The sequence below is a fragment of the Phoxinus phoxinus genome (assembly GCF_949152265.1).
Source record: "Phoxinus phoxinus genome assembly, chromosome: 11".
NCBI classification, from domain to species: domain Eukaryota; kingdom Metazoa; phylum Chordata; class Actinopteri; order Cypriniformes; family Leuciscidae; genus Phoxinus; species Phoxinus phoxinus.
The window spans coordinates 12109189-12128406 of record NC_136886.1 but is presented as its reverse complement, the minus strand read 5'-3'; the positions used below and the strand labels follow the sequence as shown (position 1 = coordinate 12128406).

Genomic DNA, 19218 nt, shown 5'->3' with positions numbered 1-19218 from the left:
CGCTTCGGCCAGTAGCACGAAATTATTGGCTGAACTTGACTTATGAATATCAATGACGTAACGAGACGTAAGCAAAATGATTTGCTGAAAGGCAGACGTTGGAGAGACAGCTAACAATTTACGAATGAAAAACATCGCTCATGAATATTAATGAGGGTCTTTGGCTGGACGCATGGAAGCGTCGTCGCCCTTGCGTCGTTAATATTCATAAACCTTACCCATAGTAGGATTCGTATTTTGTCATGAGAGCGGGCGAAGGAGTGGTTTCATTTTTACTTTATAATGAGACAATGGTTCAAGCGAGAAATGAGTGTGTCAGCAGACTCAGCTCACAGCCATTCTTTAATACAGAATGCATCTGGTTGGACAAGTTTAATTCCCTGTTTTCTCTAGATGGGACTGGTGATGCAGCTCCTCTCTGCTGCTGTGAGCGAGGCAGAATGCTAAACTGCTGACCTCAGTGTTGTAAGAGAAATAGTGTTTCGCGATGACACAGGACTTTTCTCTAATACCTCACAGCATCACTACAGAAGAGAAATCTATATAGCACATTATTCAGATTCATTTTTTTTCAGTTACATTTACATTTAACTTCTTCATCTTCAACTCTGAAAATGAAGTAGCCCAATGGAACCTATTCATTCCAGCTGTGCAATTTCATTGTTTTCAATTTGACAAAGCCAACTAAATCCAGTTCACTATCACGCAGTGACTCCAGTTAACCTTCTTTTTTACTTCACTGAAATGCCATAAGAACAGCATGGAGTGGCTCCAAGGGCTTCTTTGTCTTGTATTATGTCACAACCCCCTTTTTAAGGACAAAGTTTGGAAAACAAGACAATATAGTTCTTCAGCCATAGCACAATGGGCTTTTTCACATTATGCAAATTGTCGAACAGCCATAAGAATAGTCTAATGTTCATTACATTAATACAGAACACAAGCAGATGGCATTCAGTCTTTGTGCTCCAAGCTGCAATCTTTCAGTGGCACTAGTTAGATTATACACTTGGTAATAGAAATATCCTAATGGATGCATTTTTTTAAATCACATTACAGTCCATCAGGCAAATCTCATTCCTCATAATAGAAAAAAATAAATAAATAAATTACAGCTTTTAAGTTGAAATACTTTTTTGTTGGTACAGTGTAAGTTTTCTAGAAGGCCTAGCTATACTTTGGAAAAATAAACATCCCATCAATTAATAAATTGTTGCTGCTCTACGTGTTTCTCTTTACTCTGTAAGTCAATATCTATAGACATTGAAGAGTTAAAGCAATATCCAGAGGTGGACAGTAACAAAGTACATTTACTTGAGTACACCTTTTGAGTATCTGTACTTTACTTGAGAGTTATTTTTTCTGGAATTTTTTTGTTTCAACTTCACTACATTGGAAAGACAAATATACTTTTTACTCCACTACATTTCTGTCAATGTCCTTGAGTAGAACGTAGTAATGTCAGCAGGGGATGCTTTTAGTTGCAGGGGTTGCATTTTCATTGGAAATGAAAGTCTGATTGACGTCAACATCCAACCTTATTTTCATTTTCAACGTTGGGTTTGGTCTTCTAAATGTGAATTTTGTCATTGTTTTGGAGCACACTAGCTTATAGATAACAGTAGGCTAACATACTAAAAGCCCCCCAAAAAAACTTGAAATCGGGCACTATTTGAGGGAACAGCCATTTGGGTGTCCGAAGCCATTGTGAAGGAAGGTTATTGAGTGCACTTATTCAATCTCAAATTCAATCCCACTACTAGAACTGTGTTCTAGAAATAAATTTGATATTGATATGAGGGTAGGTATAGGCAGGCATATATTTAGAGGCATATTGTAATTACAAACAACAATAATAGAACAATGCATTGACATTTACTTTACTTTTGATACTTCATAGGCCTACTTTTAAAAACGAGTAAGTAGCTTACTTTATACTAAAGTAAATCTGTCTTTACAACTTTTACTTGTAACTGAGTAATATTTGACCAGTATTTGTACTTTTACTCAAGGAAGTTGTGTACTTTGTCCACCTCTGGCAATATCCATTCAAACATTTGTTTTTTTAAAAAGAAGTCTCTTCTGTGCCAAGGCTGTATTTATCTGATAAAAAAAATACAGTAAAACAGAATTGCGAAATATTGAGATGAAAAATGAAAATTAGCCCATGAGGGTGAATCCCTTTAAGAAATCATTTTAATATGCTGATTTCAAGAAACATTTCTTTTTATCATTATCATCAGAACTATATTAAATGCTATTTTACAGCTCTCTTTTAGCACAGAGGTCCAGTGTTTTTTTGCTATAAGAGCCATCTGACTACGTTATTATCACTATAAAAGCTACAGAAGGGGATGTTTCTTTTACCTCCAATGATTTATATTTCTTTCTCAACAGAGCGAGTGCTGTGCTGTTTAATGGAGTCAAACTCAGCTTTTTCTTCAAATGATCAATAAGCCTTAGGCAGCTCCTGCTCCAGCTCCCAGCTAACACAGCAGCCGCTCAACCAAAAGAATCAGTTGAGTCAGAAGATAACTTGGTTAAGCTTGAAAAGAACATCCGATGACAGTGGAGCTCAGCATTATTTATCCATCCATATCAATATTTAAGTGAAAATGTAAGGTCTCAGGCAGCAATAATGAATGATACACCATACTCTGCTTGATCATTTACTGAAGCAATTTAAGCATAATCTGATGACTTTAAATGTGGCATGACGGTAAGACACTTACATTAGCAATCAAAGATTTAACTGTTCTGCAATCATTTAGTAAGCACAATTAGCTATATGACCAAACAAAACCCCTTCAGAATGTAAACGATCCACTCATTATCGAGTTCTCTCTCATTGTGTTAGTTGACGGGCAGGTACAGCCTGAGGAAACACCACACAGCGCAGAAATTGTGGTTTCTGGAGCGAAGAAAATGATTAAAACTGTGGAGAACACTTCCATTTGGACTAGCCAGAGGGCTCCTGGATAAGAATGAGGTTGAAGGAAAATGACAGACTAATAATTACTGCTTTCGAGCTTTACATGAACATGACTTGTGACTCCACAATTTGAAGTGGCAGATGCACACTAACGTTGCAAAATCTCATGCTCACGAACACTGCATTTATTTGATTGAAAAAAAAACAGTTTATACTGTATATTTTTTTAAATAGAGTAAATATATTTGCTGTATTTTTGTAAACATATAAGTAACTATATTCACTGTATTATATTGTCTTATTATTATTATTATCAACAAGAGTTGTGAAGCTTAATATTGTTGTGGAAACCATGATGCAGTTTCTCAGGATTCTTTGATGAGTAGAAAGTTTAAATTAAAAAGGATTTATTTGAAATCTTTATAAAACATTATAAATGTCTTTACTGTCACTTTTGATCAATTTAATGTGTCCTTGCTGAATAAAAAGTCTTTAAAAATCTTTGAATAGTATGACCTCCTGAGAACCAGACAAAAAACGTTTTAGGAATTTAGTTTGGATCAAAAGAAACAAAAGGATTTTTGATAATATATCAGGCTGATTTTTAACCAAACTTTGATGATTCTCAACAATGTTATGAAATATATAACATGATTTTATATTTCACTTTATACAATATGTGTGTAAACATTGCCATAAATGGGAAGTCCTATTCTATACAATGTCTCTAATTTGCATGTTGAACCACCTGTTCTTGGTTCAACATGCAATGAAGGTAATGTAATAATGTGAGTAATAACGGCTTTTTTAAAATATAATTAATTTTCCTATTCACTTGTGTCTCCCCAAAATGCCTGATAAACATGCTGCAAATCTTGTCGACTAAAAAGGACATAACGCTCTTCTGAGAAGTTTAATCATGACAAACAACTTGAAAATTAGTCAGATTTAATTGATAATTACAAAATATGATCATATTTAAGAGTGCTAAATTTGACAATTCAGTCAATAGGCCTATATCATTTTAAAGACCAAGTTTTCAGTCAAAAAAACTCAAAACATTTGGTATCTCTGAAAAGCCCTGAATGTACAGTATCCATACTTAAAATATAATGTCCTCTACAGAGGAAAAAAGTCTATGCCTGGGTCTTAGGAGCTTTCAGTATTTTTTTAGTAATTAATTACTATTGAGAGCCAAGTTTATTTGACTGACTCGGATGGACATGAATGATTTTATGGCAAACCACGTGTCCTTTTCTTGTGCTAAAATACTACATCTCTCTCAAGCACATAAAAATCCATTTTTTGCTTTATTATTGCCCATTTTTTAATGATCTTTTGCAAACACAAGAGGGTTCAGCGCTGAAAAATGACAAAAAAAAAGATTTGAGTAAAAAAAGAAAAAAATATCCTTAGAATTTATTCTAAATATAAACATCAAGGTTTGACATATATCCTTTCACACTCTGAAGACAGATGGAAGACCATTTCAGTTGCACACAACAGTAGCCAATTCTAACATTAGCAAAGACGATAAAAAAACAACAAAGCAAGAGGAAGAGAGACCAAAGAGACGAACAGGAACAGAAAAAAAAGTCCAGCCAGACAAGCAGATCCTCAGAACAATCAAACAATCATGATTTGTCAGATCAGAGTTCTTAAGTCTTTATTTGCATAAGCATATCAGTAAGAAAGTATGATAAGGTTTCAGTACGTGGAAAGCATCTCGATGTGCTCCACATCTTAACACAAACTACTATATACAGTCAAAAACGGAGGTTCCTTTTATGTACAGAAACACTGCTGCACGGCCCATAAAACCTACTTTACACATGCTCTCATGAACTGAGACCGAGTGGAGCTGCAGCAGAAACGCTATGGCTGGGTAGAGACACACAGTGATATAAATCAGTCCACAAAATAGACCAATCTGCACTTCTGCAATCAGCCAGCAAGGGCATTTTGGCACACCGCACTAAAAACCATCGGCTGATCCTCAACGGAGGAAAACAGAATCTGGCACTTCCAATTACCGCCGCAGGACTACGGTAATTTGTGGCAGTGGGTTTCCGATGCTTTTGAAGATTGTCACCTTTGCACTGACGTTCTAGAGCCAAAAGACAGTTTTGCTCGGCTGGCTGACTTGACGTAGTCCCCAGCTGGACCTCTCTGGTTTTGCCCCCTCCCTCCCTGCCGGCACTTCCCTTTAGCCTCGGGCTCCGAGTCACTGAGCTCTGCATCCGGGCAGTAACCGTCGCTCTCCTGGCACGCTCTGCTGCCCCCTAGCGGCTGCTCATTGGAAACCGGTTTGGAGAATCCGGAGGTCTTGCGTGCGTTCTTCTCAAAGGCCCGAAGGTCCTCAGTTCGTACTAAACTAACAGTGGCCTCCTTGAGAGATCGACTGAAGTGCTCAAGAGAGGTTTTGTGAAATCCACCGGACTGACCCTTCCCTGAAATCTTGTTGCATGTGTCCTTCTCAATGGGCGTCTGGCAGGAAGTGTCTCTTTGGAGTACGGGCTTGTCCATAATGCCGTTGGATTTCAATGGCCGGGTTTTCTCTGGTTCAACCTTGCCCTTCCCATTGGATGATTGACCGAGGAGGGCGGCATGCAGAGCCAGGGGTTTGCCCGATTGCTTTATGGCCAACGGGGGAGTCCCACCGTCTCGTCGTATGTAGATGGAGGCGGGCAGGAGACCGTTGGCGCGCTCCTCTATCCGCGCCCGTCCGAGATGGAGCTGGGGTTTGCCCAGTCCGATGCCTCCCTCACCAGTGTCATATACATTGCTGCTGTTATCCGGGCACAGGGGTCCATTAACAGATTTGGAGCTGGTTTTGCCGTTGCCAAGCGACACTTTGGGCATTTTGAGTTTTAGGGTTATTCTGGGAGGAGGGTGGAACATGTTCTCTAAAGAAGGGGACACCGGAAGCCCTGAAAAAAGCAGAAGTCAGTCCGTCAGTGGTGCTGGGCAGGCAAAAGACAGGTTATGCAAGATTACAGTTATCTTTAATTCATTAGATCTATTTGGCTGAATGAATTTAACTTGAACTCCAGTAAATATAGAGTCCAAGGCTAAACATGTACACAAATTATTTGCCCACTTTTGAAATATAAAATAATTAGAAAATATATTTTCATTCAAGAAATACATTTAAATGAGTTTACTTGAACTCAAAGCTCCAAAACAAAACAAAAAAGAAGAAGAAGAAAAAAAAAAACTAGATATTTTTTTTAAAATTCAAACAAAACATTTTATTTTATAATAAAATACAATTACCTGCAGATAACTCTTGGTTAATGAGCTTGACATGTAGATTGAAAATCTGCTCCTGTGCTTTACTCTGGGACAGCTTCAGCTTCTCTCTTCGACTCACCATGTAGCACAAGTTTCTCACCTGACAAAATGACACACACACACGCCAAATCGGTTTAAGCGTCATTTCATGTTAATTGCAATTAATCGTGCAGCCCTAATTATATATATATTCAGTCTTGGTAAGCATTACAGACTTCTTTCTGAAACATTTTTTAAAAATCTCACTGACCCCAAACTTTTGAACTGTAGTATACATAAACGAACTAAACTGTGCTTTCATTCATTTTGAGAGAACCACAAGTAATAAGATAATGGGTATGTGTACAACAACACTAATAACAGACCTAAATGAAAAGTTCTTTACACAAAAAAAAAAGGAAGAAACATGGACGATATAGGGAAAATTGCTCACAGCAAGAAAAAGACTACTCAGTTGTTGCACATCCTGACCCATGCCTAAAAAAAATAATATTAATAATAATAAAAAAAATCTCATCCATTATGACGGGAGTACCCACCCTCTCCAGGTCCTGCCGCAGGTGCATGAACATCCGCATTCGTGTGTGTATGCTGTCCTCCTGTGGCTGCTGCAGGAGGTTCTCTTCATCTTCTTTAGGTGGCAGCAGAGCCTTATTAAAGTTGCTTTTCCTCTTTATCTTCCAGTACTGAAAGATGAAATCCAGCAGGTAGAGTGGCAGTCCAAGGTCTTGGGCCACTTCCTCGGGATGAACGAGGGTGTAGAACTCCTCCTCCAGCTCCTGAAGCTTCTGCGCCCTCAAGCCCAGTTTCTCGGTCTCAGTCGGAGCTTTATGACGGGCCGGACTCAAACCCGCTTCTCCTGCTTTAGGTTTACTGTGCTTCAGGCAGTAGGATTTGAACTTGACCTCATCACCTTCATCCAGGATGGTCTTCATCTCCAGGTTTTGCTCAAAAGCACAAGTGACGTGGAAAGGGATGGTGCAGTTCTTAACCGAACACTGGAAGACGAGAGACAGTGTTAAAAAAAAAAAAGTGTCTGAAAAATAAATCTAGAACCATTATTTTAATAATTAAATTATTTCTTCAATTAATTGATTTTATTTCAAGCATTTTACACACACACAAAAAAAACAATCTTGCTTAATGTTTTTCTAAAAACAGTGTGCAAATTGAAGGCTATTAAAAAACAACTGAAAGACTGTTAAAATTAAAGTTAAACAACTTTAATTATTTAATTTAATTTAAATAATTTCCCAGAGTTACAGTTCTTATAAAAATATCATGACTTGCTTAATAATTTCAATTAAATACAATTAAAATTAGACTAACATTTTGCATTCAAAAAATATTTTTGAATCAAAATTCATTTGAATCAAAATTCATCCTTCATGATCGAGGATGATTCCAAGCTAAACATATTCACATATCCAACTAAGCAATAATAATTCACTGTCAAACTATATTTTTATTACCCTATACAGCATTACCTGTATGCATGCTCCAGTCTTGAGTTTACAGAGACTGCAGATGAGCGACCAGCGACTGGGAGGAATATGAGACACTTTGGTGATGGGCTCCATCCTCTCCGGGCATGCAATGCTCACCTAAAAATAAACACAAATACTTCATTTCTTTAAAGATCCCATAAAATCAAAAGTGGAGTTTTGTGGCTGTTAACTCTGAGACTATCTATATCACACACTTAAATAAAACTAACAAAAAGGAAATACGCTGACATAGGAAAGAAAGCTCAAATTCATGTTATTATTAAAGAAACACCATTAATATCATACAAGCATGATAACAAAGCAGGTGTAATTCCACTTTTGTGATACACAACTTACCTCCGGTATCCAGAGGGCACAGCTTACATGAGCCCATTTAGTGCCCGCCCTGGTGGCCTTCATTGCACCTCCACTTTTGGGACACAGAAGGCACTGTGGGTTGATACCAAGCACACAAGTTCTGCACAGCCAGTTTCCAACTGGCACTTTCACAATGCCATAGCAGGCCTGCAACAAAATATAAGAGTGATGAAGTATAAACTTATCTTTTTCTGGTTCACAATACTTATCATATACTATAGAAATATTTATAAATATGTATTTTATTTTTCTTATATCAGCATCAAAGTCTATATTCATGTCAATGTACAATTCAACTTCTTACAACATTGCAAAAGAAACTACATTACCATTCAGAAGTTTTGGGTCAGTCAGGGTTTTTTTTATGTTTTTGCTCACCAAGGCTATACAGTAAAACTATAATATTGTGAAATATTATTACTGCTTTCTAATTTAATATATTTAAAATTTTAATTTATTCCTATGATAGCAAAGCTGAATTTTCAGCATCATTACTCCAGTCTTCCGTGTCTCATGATTCTTCAGAAACCATTCTAATATGATGATTTAGTATTCCACAAACATTTTTATTATAATCAATACTTCTTTTTTTTTTTTCAGGATTCTTTGATGAGTTTTAAAGTTTATTTGAGATCAAGATCTTTTGCAGCATTATAAATGTCTTTACAGTCACTTACGATCAATTTAATGCATTTTTGCTGAATAAAACTATTAAAGGGGTGGTTCAGGATTTTGGACATCGGACCTCATTTTTAAGTTAGCCTGGTTGTTATTCATCAGTGGAGACAGTTTTCAAAAAATTTCATCCAGTCCTTCCAGTTGTATAGTTCGCCGGTGCTAGGCTAGCACGAGTCAACGGTATGTGCTAGCCAGCCATTAAAAACAGTTTTACCCACTCCACAGTACACCAAAAGCAAATAAATTATAACGCCAGACTATCGATGTAAATGTCTATTGAGAGAATAATGTTAGAAATCAAAGTACTCTTGCATCTCAATGATCACATTACATTTACAGGAACTAGTTTCTCAGCAGCGGCGGAATTTTACTTTGCTCCGGTTATTAGTACTGTGCCGAAAAGTAAACACAAAAGCGCACTACAGTCGGGACGTCTAGCTAGCTAGTAGTAGCCTTGAACAATGACCCTGAAAAACATTAGATTGTAAACTAAGGAATTGGCAACATGGTGATTCGTTGTGCATTTCGAAATTGTAAAAATAAACCAAATAAGTTAGATGGTCACCAAAAAGTTTCCACAAATTTCCATTGAGAGATCCAGAAAGGAACCAACTGTGGCTTCTTGCTGCTGGCTTGGACAACGAGACACCGGCAGAGACTCTACTAAAGTTGCGAATTTGTAGTGATCATTTTAGACAAGACGACTTCGAAAAACCCCATAGTCGCAACGTTCATAAGTCACTGACAAGGAATGCAGTTCCAGCCGTCTTTCCAGATGAACAGGTAATAACTTTTGTAGGCTACTATAGCTATCTAATGAAGCTAGTCCCTTTCATAACAGATAGAATGACAACGTTAGTGGAGATAACGTTACAGTTCAATTTCTGCCCTTTTAGCATCCATCTTGATTAGTTCTTCGTCTGTGTTATTCCGGCTCATACATGTACGGTTCGTTGAATAAAACACATTCCTCGTCTTCATCGTCTCCAAAGTCTGAAACATTGGCATGACTTTCAAACGTGCCCATAGTCCTATTTTGATTTCTTGGTGAAATATACTCTGCTTCTGTAGTTATGAGTGTCAGCGACAGGTAAATACACTTGCGTGATTGTCATGTGGACCGGCTCTCTCGGTTGCCTAGGTAACTTAATATCACTCCGCCGCTGCTGTAGACTGTGCTAATAAATACAGGGAACAAAGTATAACTATTGCAATGCAACGAAAGGGTAGTTTGATTTCTAACATTATTCTCTCAACAGACATTTACATCGATGGTCTAGCGTTATCATTTATTTGATTTTGGTGTACTGTGGAGTGGGTAAAACTGTTTTTAATGGCAGGCTAGCAGACAAAAAAAGTCTAATGATTTTTTTCTTGACAAAGCATCCTGCAGATTCTTGACAATGTACTGATGATTTCAAAGGTCTCACCTGGTGCACACAAATGTTGCACTTGTCGCAAAAGACCATGTCATTGCCCTCCTCGCTGTCAGGTGAGCGACATACATCACAGATGACGTCCTCATCGTACTCTATTCCCAACCCTTCCTCAGTCTCGATGGCGTGGTTCATGTTGTCATGGCACTGCCTCTCCAGTGCCTCCATCACCCGCTCCATCGTCAGCTCATCCACTGGCCCGTCACCTAAATGTAACATACAAATCGTACTTTATTCCTCGAAAAAAAATCATGACACCAAATCTTACAGGGAAGACACCAGAGGAGGCCTTGCTTTTACAGGCATCCCCTCTCTTACCCATCGCCCCAAGCTCTGCATTGAGCTGCTGGAGCCAGTATAGATCCATATCATCTAGGTCATATCTGCACATAGCCTCCGCTAACTCCTTGATATTGACATAACCCGTCTCCGTAGAATCCTGACTCCAGCACTGAATATATTTCCTCGGTTTTGTGAAGAGTACCTCCTTTGGCTTCTCTGCTATTATCCTACACACACAGACACACACACACAAAATAAGTCATCATGAAATCTTTTTGTAATGGAATATTGCAGTACTTATTATAAATGATTCATCCATGAGTTGGGTTGTCAAACGTATCGGTAGTACAGGTTCCAGTCGGTACTATATATACACATGCATCTCTATATATATATTAGGGGTGGAATGGTACATGTATTCGTATTGAATCGAATCGGTACGGGCGTCACGGTTCGGTGCATGAATTTACACAGAGAATACACGATATAAAATAAATAAAACTCACGTGAGCCCATTTAGTCGCGTAAAATAAAAATGACAAAATTAATTAATGTAATGCGGAACTACTGTTAGAAACGCTCGCCGGGGTACTATTATTTGAAACTGTGTAATTGTCTTCTAAACAATCAGGAATCAGCGGTGAGAAGTAAAGGTACACTCGTGAATGTTTAATTTAATACACTTTAGTAGCCTACACCAAAACCACACTACAAAAGATTTGTGCAAAGCAGTAAACCACATTATTCCTTGAGACGTTAAAAAAAAAAATGGATATGAGAACGTAACCTACAACTAAATTAACATTATCTTACATAATTTCTAAACATTTTTATTTAGTTTTGTGAACCTTTTTATAAAACATGGCCATTTATTTTATTTAAAGGGCTTATGTCTGCTATTGTAGGCTCATTTAGTTAATGTAAGCAACTAATTTAGACGCAAGAACTGGGTACCGGTGCTGTGAGATGTACATGCTCGGCCAAATTCGGCTTGAAGTCGTGCATCTTCGAATACAAAAAAAGCCGTGCACTGCACACCGCCACGCGAAATTTTTGCAGCGCGCACCTTCGCCCGCACATAAGAGATGCTGTATTTTCAGTTTTATAGCTGATTGTCTTTTTGTTTAAATCTTACTTTACACACTTCAGGGCAGGCTGTCGCAGCTACTGTAGCTCAGGGGAGAGACTGTATAGGTGGTACAGCCTGAGACATGCACAATAAAAATAATTGCCTTCAGCATTTTTGCTTTGCTTTTCCCTCCATTGTACCGAACTCATACTGAACCGTGATGTCTGATCCGAGGTATGAACCGAACTGTGACTTTTGTGTACCGTTCCACCCCTAATATATATATATATATATATATATATATATATATATATATATATATAGAAAGTTGACGGTACCAGCATTTCTGCAGCACCGGTAGTACAGAGATCAAGGTATATTCGCTACTTGCTGATAGACACTGCTTTCAAATGCTCTCGTTCATGTTTGAGTGTTCTTTGAGTGCCATAGGTTTTTTTATTTACAGCGGGTTTTTACAGGTGTTGAGCATTGCAGCCAATCACAATCGTATCTCTTGAGCACGTGAATGCAATGGCCTATCAGAGTTGCAAGTCAGTAAGTTGAAAACGCACAAGGTTTTGTTCTGTTTGCATTGACTTCCATAGTATGGAAAAAAAAAAAACTATGTAAGTCAAAGGGCCAATCAACTGTTTGGTTACCAACATTCTTCAAAATATCTTTTGTGTTCAGCAGAAGAAACAAATTCATACAGGGTTGAAGCAACTTGAGTGTGAGTAAATGATGACAGAATTTTCACTAACCCATTTTTGGGTTAACTATCCCTTTATGTCACATGCAAGATGGTACATGTCTAAAAACCAGTTTTTGCTTGCTTTTATTGAAAGTGACATACCTCACAGAGGGCTGAGGGATGGTGTCTGGACTGACGAGTACTTGGACTCCTTTTTCCCATTCCTGCTTCCATGTGTCCGCCAACAGGTAATAATCCTCTGAAGTAATATGGTGAGAGTCTGGCAGCTTCATGGCACTGATCAAGTCTTTTCTGAACACCTGAAGGTTGAATTAAGACCAAATATCAACCTGAATGAGTGATATACCAAATTTTACAATAAGTCTGCTGATAAAATCAAGGGTCTTAAAACAGGTTAAGGTATTCTTCTTTTTCTGTGTTTACCTCTGCTGGTTTCTTCTGAGCAGAGGCGGGGGTGCCCGGTTTGCTTCCATACTTGTTAGAGGAAAAGGACGTCGAGGGACCTTTATGATACAACAACGGAGTGAGCAAAGGATAAATATATATGTTTGTTCCCTATAAAACTTACACGTAGATTACAAATTTTGTGAGGCTCAGTTTGACTCACTCTCATTGTCTGAACTGTCACTGCTGCTTGAAGTCCTGAGTCGTTTCATCCTGACGTATCCTGCAATGAAAGAGAAGTCCAGCTCAAATGAGTCCAACTCAACCATGTTCCACTTAAAACCATTTAGTTACAATGATTTCACCTACACGTAAACAAATGTGTTATGTTTTCACATAACAGAAGAATAGGGGATTTAAAAAAATATTTTTTGTTTTTAGTTTGCTACAACTAGTAGACCTAAGTCTGGACCCACTTCGGCTTTTGTATCATTGATGGGATGAACAAAATCGACAAAGAGCATAATGCGATATACAAGAACTGCCTGGTAAAATTAAAGTACACAGATAATACCACGAACATGCAAAGTCACTTGCAACGCCATCACCCTGATCTCACTGAAAATGTTTAATTTACAAATGTTACATTTCATTTACAGACTGAAAAAATGTGACAGACTTTGTGCAGTTTTCTGACAGTTTGGACTTGAATAAAGAGAGAAAACATACACTTAACCTATTCATGGGCATGTTGTTTTCATAATTATTGTCTAGCAATATATTGATTATCGCAGAATTGTTGTACTGTGATATTATCGGTATCCTGAGCCATGTATCGTGCATCATATCGTATTTGTAAGGTACCCTGTGATTCCCACCCCTAGTAGAAGAAACCCTGATGGTATTACCATGGTATTCAAGTAACAAATATATTTAAAAACATGTCACATGAACAATAATTCAGTACCATAATATATATCAATGCCCCATAGAATGAGATTACCATAAAGGGCAGCTTTAATGGTTTTCCTTTCATTGAGCTGTTTTTCACTTACCATAAATTCAAAGAGCATGCTACTGTTTTCCTCTGCTGTGCATCTGCCTCTCGCTCATGCCTGAAAAAAAAAAGAATAAGTCATGAGGAAAGAATGCAAAATTACAGTCTAAATGAAAATGTGGGGTGGTAAAACAGGCAGTGGAGGTGAACAAGACTGATAGACACCCAGCAAAGCACAGCCTGTACTGCGATTTATTAGGCTCCAATACCTGACTGAGGGGCCTCCTTAAATAAATATTAACCTAGTTTTCTAGGAGCAATTGCAGCCAAACCACACATATGAAACTATGCACAGACACACCTTGAAAGGACAGCTTATATTAAGCAAGGCAAATTATTTAAAGTAAATTACACTTCTGATTAGACTTCCTCCAAAAAAAAAAAAAAAAAAAAAGAAAGATGGATTTAGGAAGACAAAGTGAACAGCAAATAGTTATTTTATTACTAACTAGTTTTTCCCCCTCACATATTGGTTTGATATTTTTTTAAAAGCCTTAGCTGTCAGACACTTGGCATAGTAAACCTCTCGGAGAAGTTGCGTCTTAAAAGCTGCTAAGTCATAAAAACGCAGACAGGCGTCTCTGACCATTGTGTAGCGACCTTTGAAAATATTGTGCTATCGTTTGAGTTGGTTATTTCTGTGGTAGTGGTGAGGCAGTTGCCAGACAGAGAGGACACTATAAATACCAGACTGGGTGAGAACAGTCAAAATGGGATTTGCATATTTAGCAGTAAGTTGTTTTATATAGTGAATAAAAAACATTGTGCTCCCTGAGGGACTCTGCGCATATCAACCCTAAAACCTACAATAAGAGAGGGAATTTGTGTGACTGTTATGTAACAGTTTAGCATACAGGATGAGACATGAGGTAATTAAACGCCGTCTCTCAGGACACTTTGCAGACTCTGCTCTGGATGTGCACACGCAAGATCATGTGTTTTGAAGGAGGCGTAGCTTTGGAGACGCTCTGAAGGGAAGGTGGGATCTCATGCTTTCAAAGCTAGCTTGCTATTGCTAGCCTCTCCGAAACTGCCTAACCTACATTTAAAGGCCCACTGAAGTGCCTTGGAGCGCGCAGCTTTGTATGATGCGTTGACGTAATTTCCACTGAAACAGGATGCTAAGGTGGGACATATTGAATGGCTCCTCCCCCTTTTCAAAAAGCCAATAGCGTTTAGTTTACCTCACAGACTGCAAGTACTTGACAGCACCATGGAAGCGAATCCGAGCGCTGATGATACGTTGGGATTCAAAAGTAGAGGTGTGAATAAATTCTAGTCATTTCATTCTTAACCAACGTACAGTTGGAAAACGGAATAAATCGAGCGTTTGAGCAACTGAACATACATCTCCATTGCTTCGTGACGGGTCAACGGTCGCTTTGGCCAGGTGGTATTCATAGCATGGGGGCGGGATGCTTTAGATTCTAGAGAACATTTGATTGGACAGAAGATGTGATAAGAGCTGAAGTCCACTGTGATGTCATAAAAAATCTGCGATCCATTTTAGCGGAAATGAGAGACTAAGTTTGGAATGCTTACATCTCCTAAATGCGGATTTTGTCATTGATTTGGAACACACCAGCTTATTCATAACCTTAAGGCTAACATATGAACACTAAAAGCTAAAAAAAAAATTTACATTTTGATTTCAGGGGGCCTTTAAGTGTGTGATTAAATAAACACAATAAACAAGTGATATATTGAATATTCATTAATTATATTATATATTGAATTTTCCGACCACAAACGTTTTAACAATAGTGTTGATGCGTGTATCACAAACTTGATGCGTGTAATAATTACTATAAAGAGACCACTACTAGACAACTTCTGACTTAACCAAAGGCTTGGTTAATGTCTGTTGTTTGCCCCAACAACAGTAGACGCTGGTTTGGAAACAGTCAATAAATGTTATCAATTCTTAACTCACTTCACTTGGCTAACATAATTCTAGTATGATCCTTATTAATATCATTATCAATCTGGTGTGGATTACTACTGTACTAAACAAGCATTTCTAAATTAGATCAAATATACATTGCACTTTTTATTGCACTGCAATGTCTCCAGACTAAGTAAACGTAAAAAACAATCAGTGTGCCTCTTCACTGCTCCATGAAGGACTTTTGACGTGGATCTAAAGCCACATTTGTGACAGTAACAGACTAGCTTTCAAACGCAGAGAAGAACATCTGCTTCTGACGCACACACTCCCCCATTCGCACAGTGCGAATGTTTTTAAAAAGAAGCACTATAACGAGACTGAATGGGTGCTTAAGATCTGTGGCTCTGCATTTAGAAAGGACTGAGAGCGGTAAACTGAAACAGTGATGTTTTTTTCCTCAAATTTGCAAGGTTTTAAGGCAAACGTGAATTTGTTGCAAGGGGAGACAATCTAATCTGGGTGGCCTTGCATTGTAGTAGAAAAATGGCAAGAGAAAATGACACAGTCCTAAAACCAACCCCCACTCCTAGTCCTACTGCACCATGATAAAGCACAATGCTCTGCCCAGACAGACCACCCCACACCCCAACACTAACAAAACAGAGAATGCTGGGAGCTACTTGACCACCACACTCACCTCACACTGACCTAGTGTGCCAACAAACAGTCCCATTTACTGGCTCTTTTAAAAATGCACTGTTAAGACGATCTTCAAAATTAAAATTATCTCCTATGTTATGTATCTTCTTAGATTTGGTGTTAATTTTGAGTTGAATTGACCCTTAGGAAGAACATTTAATAAATAATAAACAAATAAAATAAACCACATTTATTTTAAATACATTTATAATGTTCATTTTTCCAAAAATAAACGTGTTCTTTATACATGAAAATATATAGATGCCTTTTAAATTTTGGAATGGGGATTCCTCGCATGAAGATGGTCATATTTGGAAGCATCTAAAATATTGAAAACACCTGAAATATGGCATATTGTTTGTGAACAAAAATAACAAATTGGGAGATTTAATTTTTTGAGCAAGGATCTGCTGACTGACCGAATGAGATTGCAGCATGTAATTTATTTGTCATGCGAGTCAACCTCGTTTAACAAAATGAAAATATAAAGGAGGAGGTAGAATTCTAAATTAAAGGATGTGATACTTTTAAAAATAAAAATATTTTTATATAAGAGCCATTTTGGGTTCCCCCAAAAACCTTTCAGTGATCAGCTCTTAGAAGAACCATTTTGTGCAGTAACATAAGCAATTTTTTTTGGGCAAAAGGGTCCCTTGTCTATTAGCAATTTATGAAGCACAGATCACACAGAAAACTTTGCAAATCCATTTGATCAACTTGAACATGCTGTGAAATCTGTGTTGAAATCTTCCACCATCACAGGAAACTCCCAATCACATGGATTCCTATTCAAATTACTGGAATAACCATAAATGTGACTGTACCTTTAGTGTTTAGAGAACATTTTATGCAATGGAAAGGTTTCATGGATGTTGAATGTTCTTCATGGAACCACAGATGTAAATAAAGAACCTTTATCTTTAAAAGTGAAAGATAGTAAAACTATTTATTTAGGCTATTATTCGTGTAGATTTTTCTATAAATTTATAAAAATCAAGCTCAAAAGTTGACAACATGGGGGGGGGGAAAAGCTTTGTTTTCATTTATAGGGACCATCAGCATAAATAAGGTTATTGTAGGTGTCACAACAAACCTCTATTATTGAAAGATTCTATCATTAACAAATCTTTTAAGTGAAATTATTTAGAAGATACGACGGAAAACGCAAATTCCCTCCACCTAGTGCCCAGACTATTTCACCTCAACACCTACTTAAATACATCTAGTTAATTCTGTAATGTTGCATGAGCCCTCCACGAGAAGCATAGCATTTCGCGGGAAGCAGTGGGGGGGAAACGGAAGCTCGAGGAGGGCATTCCCGCATTCCAATAACGATACTTCCGCTCCAAACTTCTGTTGCACGGCTTCAGAATTAAAACTTAATATTGATTTCGTGTCATTTTTTTATTAAAATTTACAGGATGCACGGCATTTCTATATATGTATTCGTTTTATCGGTTGAATCATTCATTGCGCTAAGTGTTCTTTACCGAACGAGGAGGATAAAATACATTTCTCAAGACTTTAAAAACAAAGTGGTCTGATAAAACTGTTTATATGCAGAACATTTCCAGCGAAACATATAGGAGTAATTGTGCAAAACATAGTGTCCATTCACACGCTTAAAACAGCTCAAACACTACATCACCTCTTTATTAACCTCAAACATGACGCAACGAGGAGAAATATATTTAGCGAGCCCTTGCGTTGTAATGACTATTTCGCAGTTATGCCCATGCTGGGAGAACATATGTGCAAGTTCACACAGCTAAATAAAGAATCGGGGGATTAACACAGCAATGCTTTACTGTAAAGTCTCACTAAACAGTGTTTATGTGTGAGCATTACGTGCTGGCGTCCACCATTGCTGTACGCGCGAGGGTTTCTGACGGCCTTGGCGCCAAACTCGAGCCGCCCTACATGACGAACACTCTCCAGTCACTACAATCCCTTCTACTGCCATAATGCCACTTCCTGTGTGTATATAACATCATTCAGAGCGTGATCGCAAACTTTAACACAAACATAATGGTATCGCTGCTACCAATATAGTCCCGGTTGTGTAACTGTTAGTGTGGACGTAAAACCTTGCTCATAAGGATCTGTAGGAAGCAGCAGGCCCCGCTGCCTGGATAAACTGGCACACTGAACCCTGTGTGGAGACACGAGCAGTATTGTTCATGCAGCACCCTTACCTCACATCCAAAAAATCCAGTGTTTCGGGACGATCGTACACGGCGATAGACTCCGCAAGGCTGTATTCTAGTCAGCAATCCAGAGGTGCGGCAAATACCAGTATTTTCGTTATTATTTTTCTTTCTTGTCCCACTGTCAATATCCCAAAAGCAGAAATCACCCTCTCTCACCACGACACAACAGCTCTATTGTACTACCCGACCGCTGGGTCCTAAACTCCGCCCAAATCATGGCCTTACCGAGAGCGCCAGTGCAAACTACTACTACTGTATAGCATACTACTTTTTCTGGTGTAGTTAAATCATGTCTCTTAGGCAGTTGCCACTATGGATGGCTATGATGTAGTTAATGTTAAAATACAGAATAAAGTAGCAATAATAATTTAGCTACATATAAGCAGTAATCAATATACGGTCTGGGTACAGTCAAGTTTGGAAACATTACTATTTTTTCTCTTATGCTCATCAAGCCTGCATTTATTTGATCAAAAATGTAGAAAAATAGCAATATTGGAAACAGTTGTGCTGCCTAATATTTTTTTTTAACCTGTGATAGGCTACTTTTTTTCAGGATTCATTGATTAATAAAAAGAACAGCATTTAGTCAAAAAATAAATATTTTCTAACAATATCAATCTTTACTTTCACCTTTTTTTAATCAAATTAACACCCTTGCTGAATATAAGTATTAAATTATATCTATTTTTTTAATTACTGACCCCAAACT

The 19218-nt window shown here is 37.9% G+C and overlaps 1 protein-coding gene across 1 annotated transcript; it reads right to left on the bottom strand.

Moving 5' to 3' along the window:
- Positions 1-3524: 3524 nt before the first annotated feature.
- jade3 (jade family PHD finger 3) lies at positions 3525-18919 on the bottom strand. The gene is made up of 12 exons (XM_079627769.1): positions 18492-18919; positions 13708-13767; positions 12876-12935; positions 12692-12771; positions 12410-12567; positions 10524-10714; positions 10200-10411; positions 8071-8238; positions 7714-7830; positions 6766-7224; positions 6209-6326; positions 3525-5862 (listed from the first exon to the last, which is right to left on the bottom strand). The coding sequence occupies exons 3-12, from the start codon at positions 12922-12924 to the stop codon at positions 5021-5023; spliced, it is 2394 nt and encodes a 797-aa protein (XP_079483895.1). The 5' UTR covers positions 12925-12935; positions 13708-13767; positions 18492-18919; the 3' UTR covers positions 3525-5020.
- Between the last annotated feature and the right edge of the window lie 299 nt (positions 18920-19218).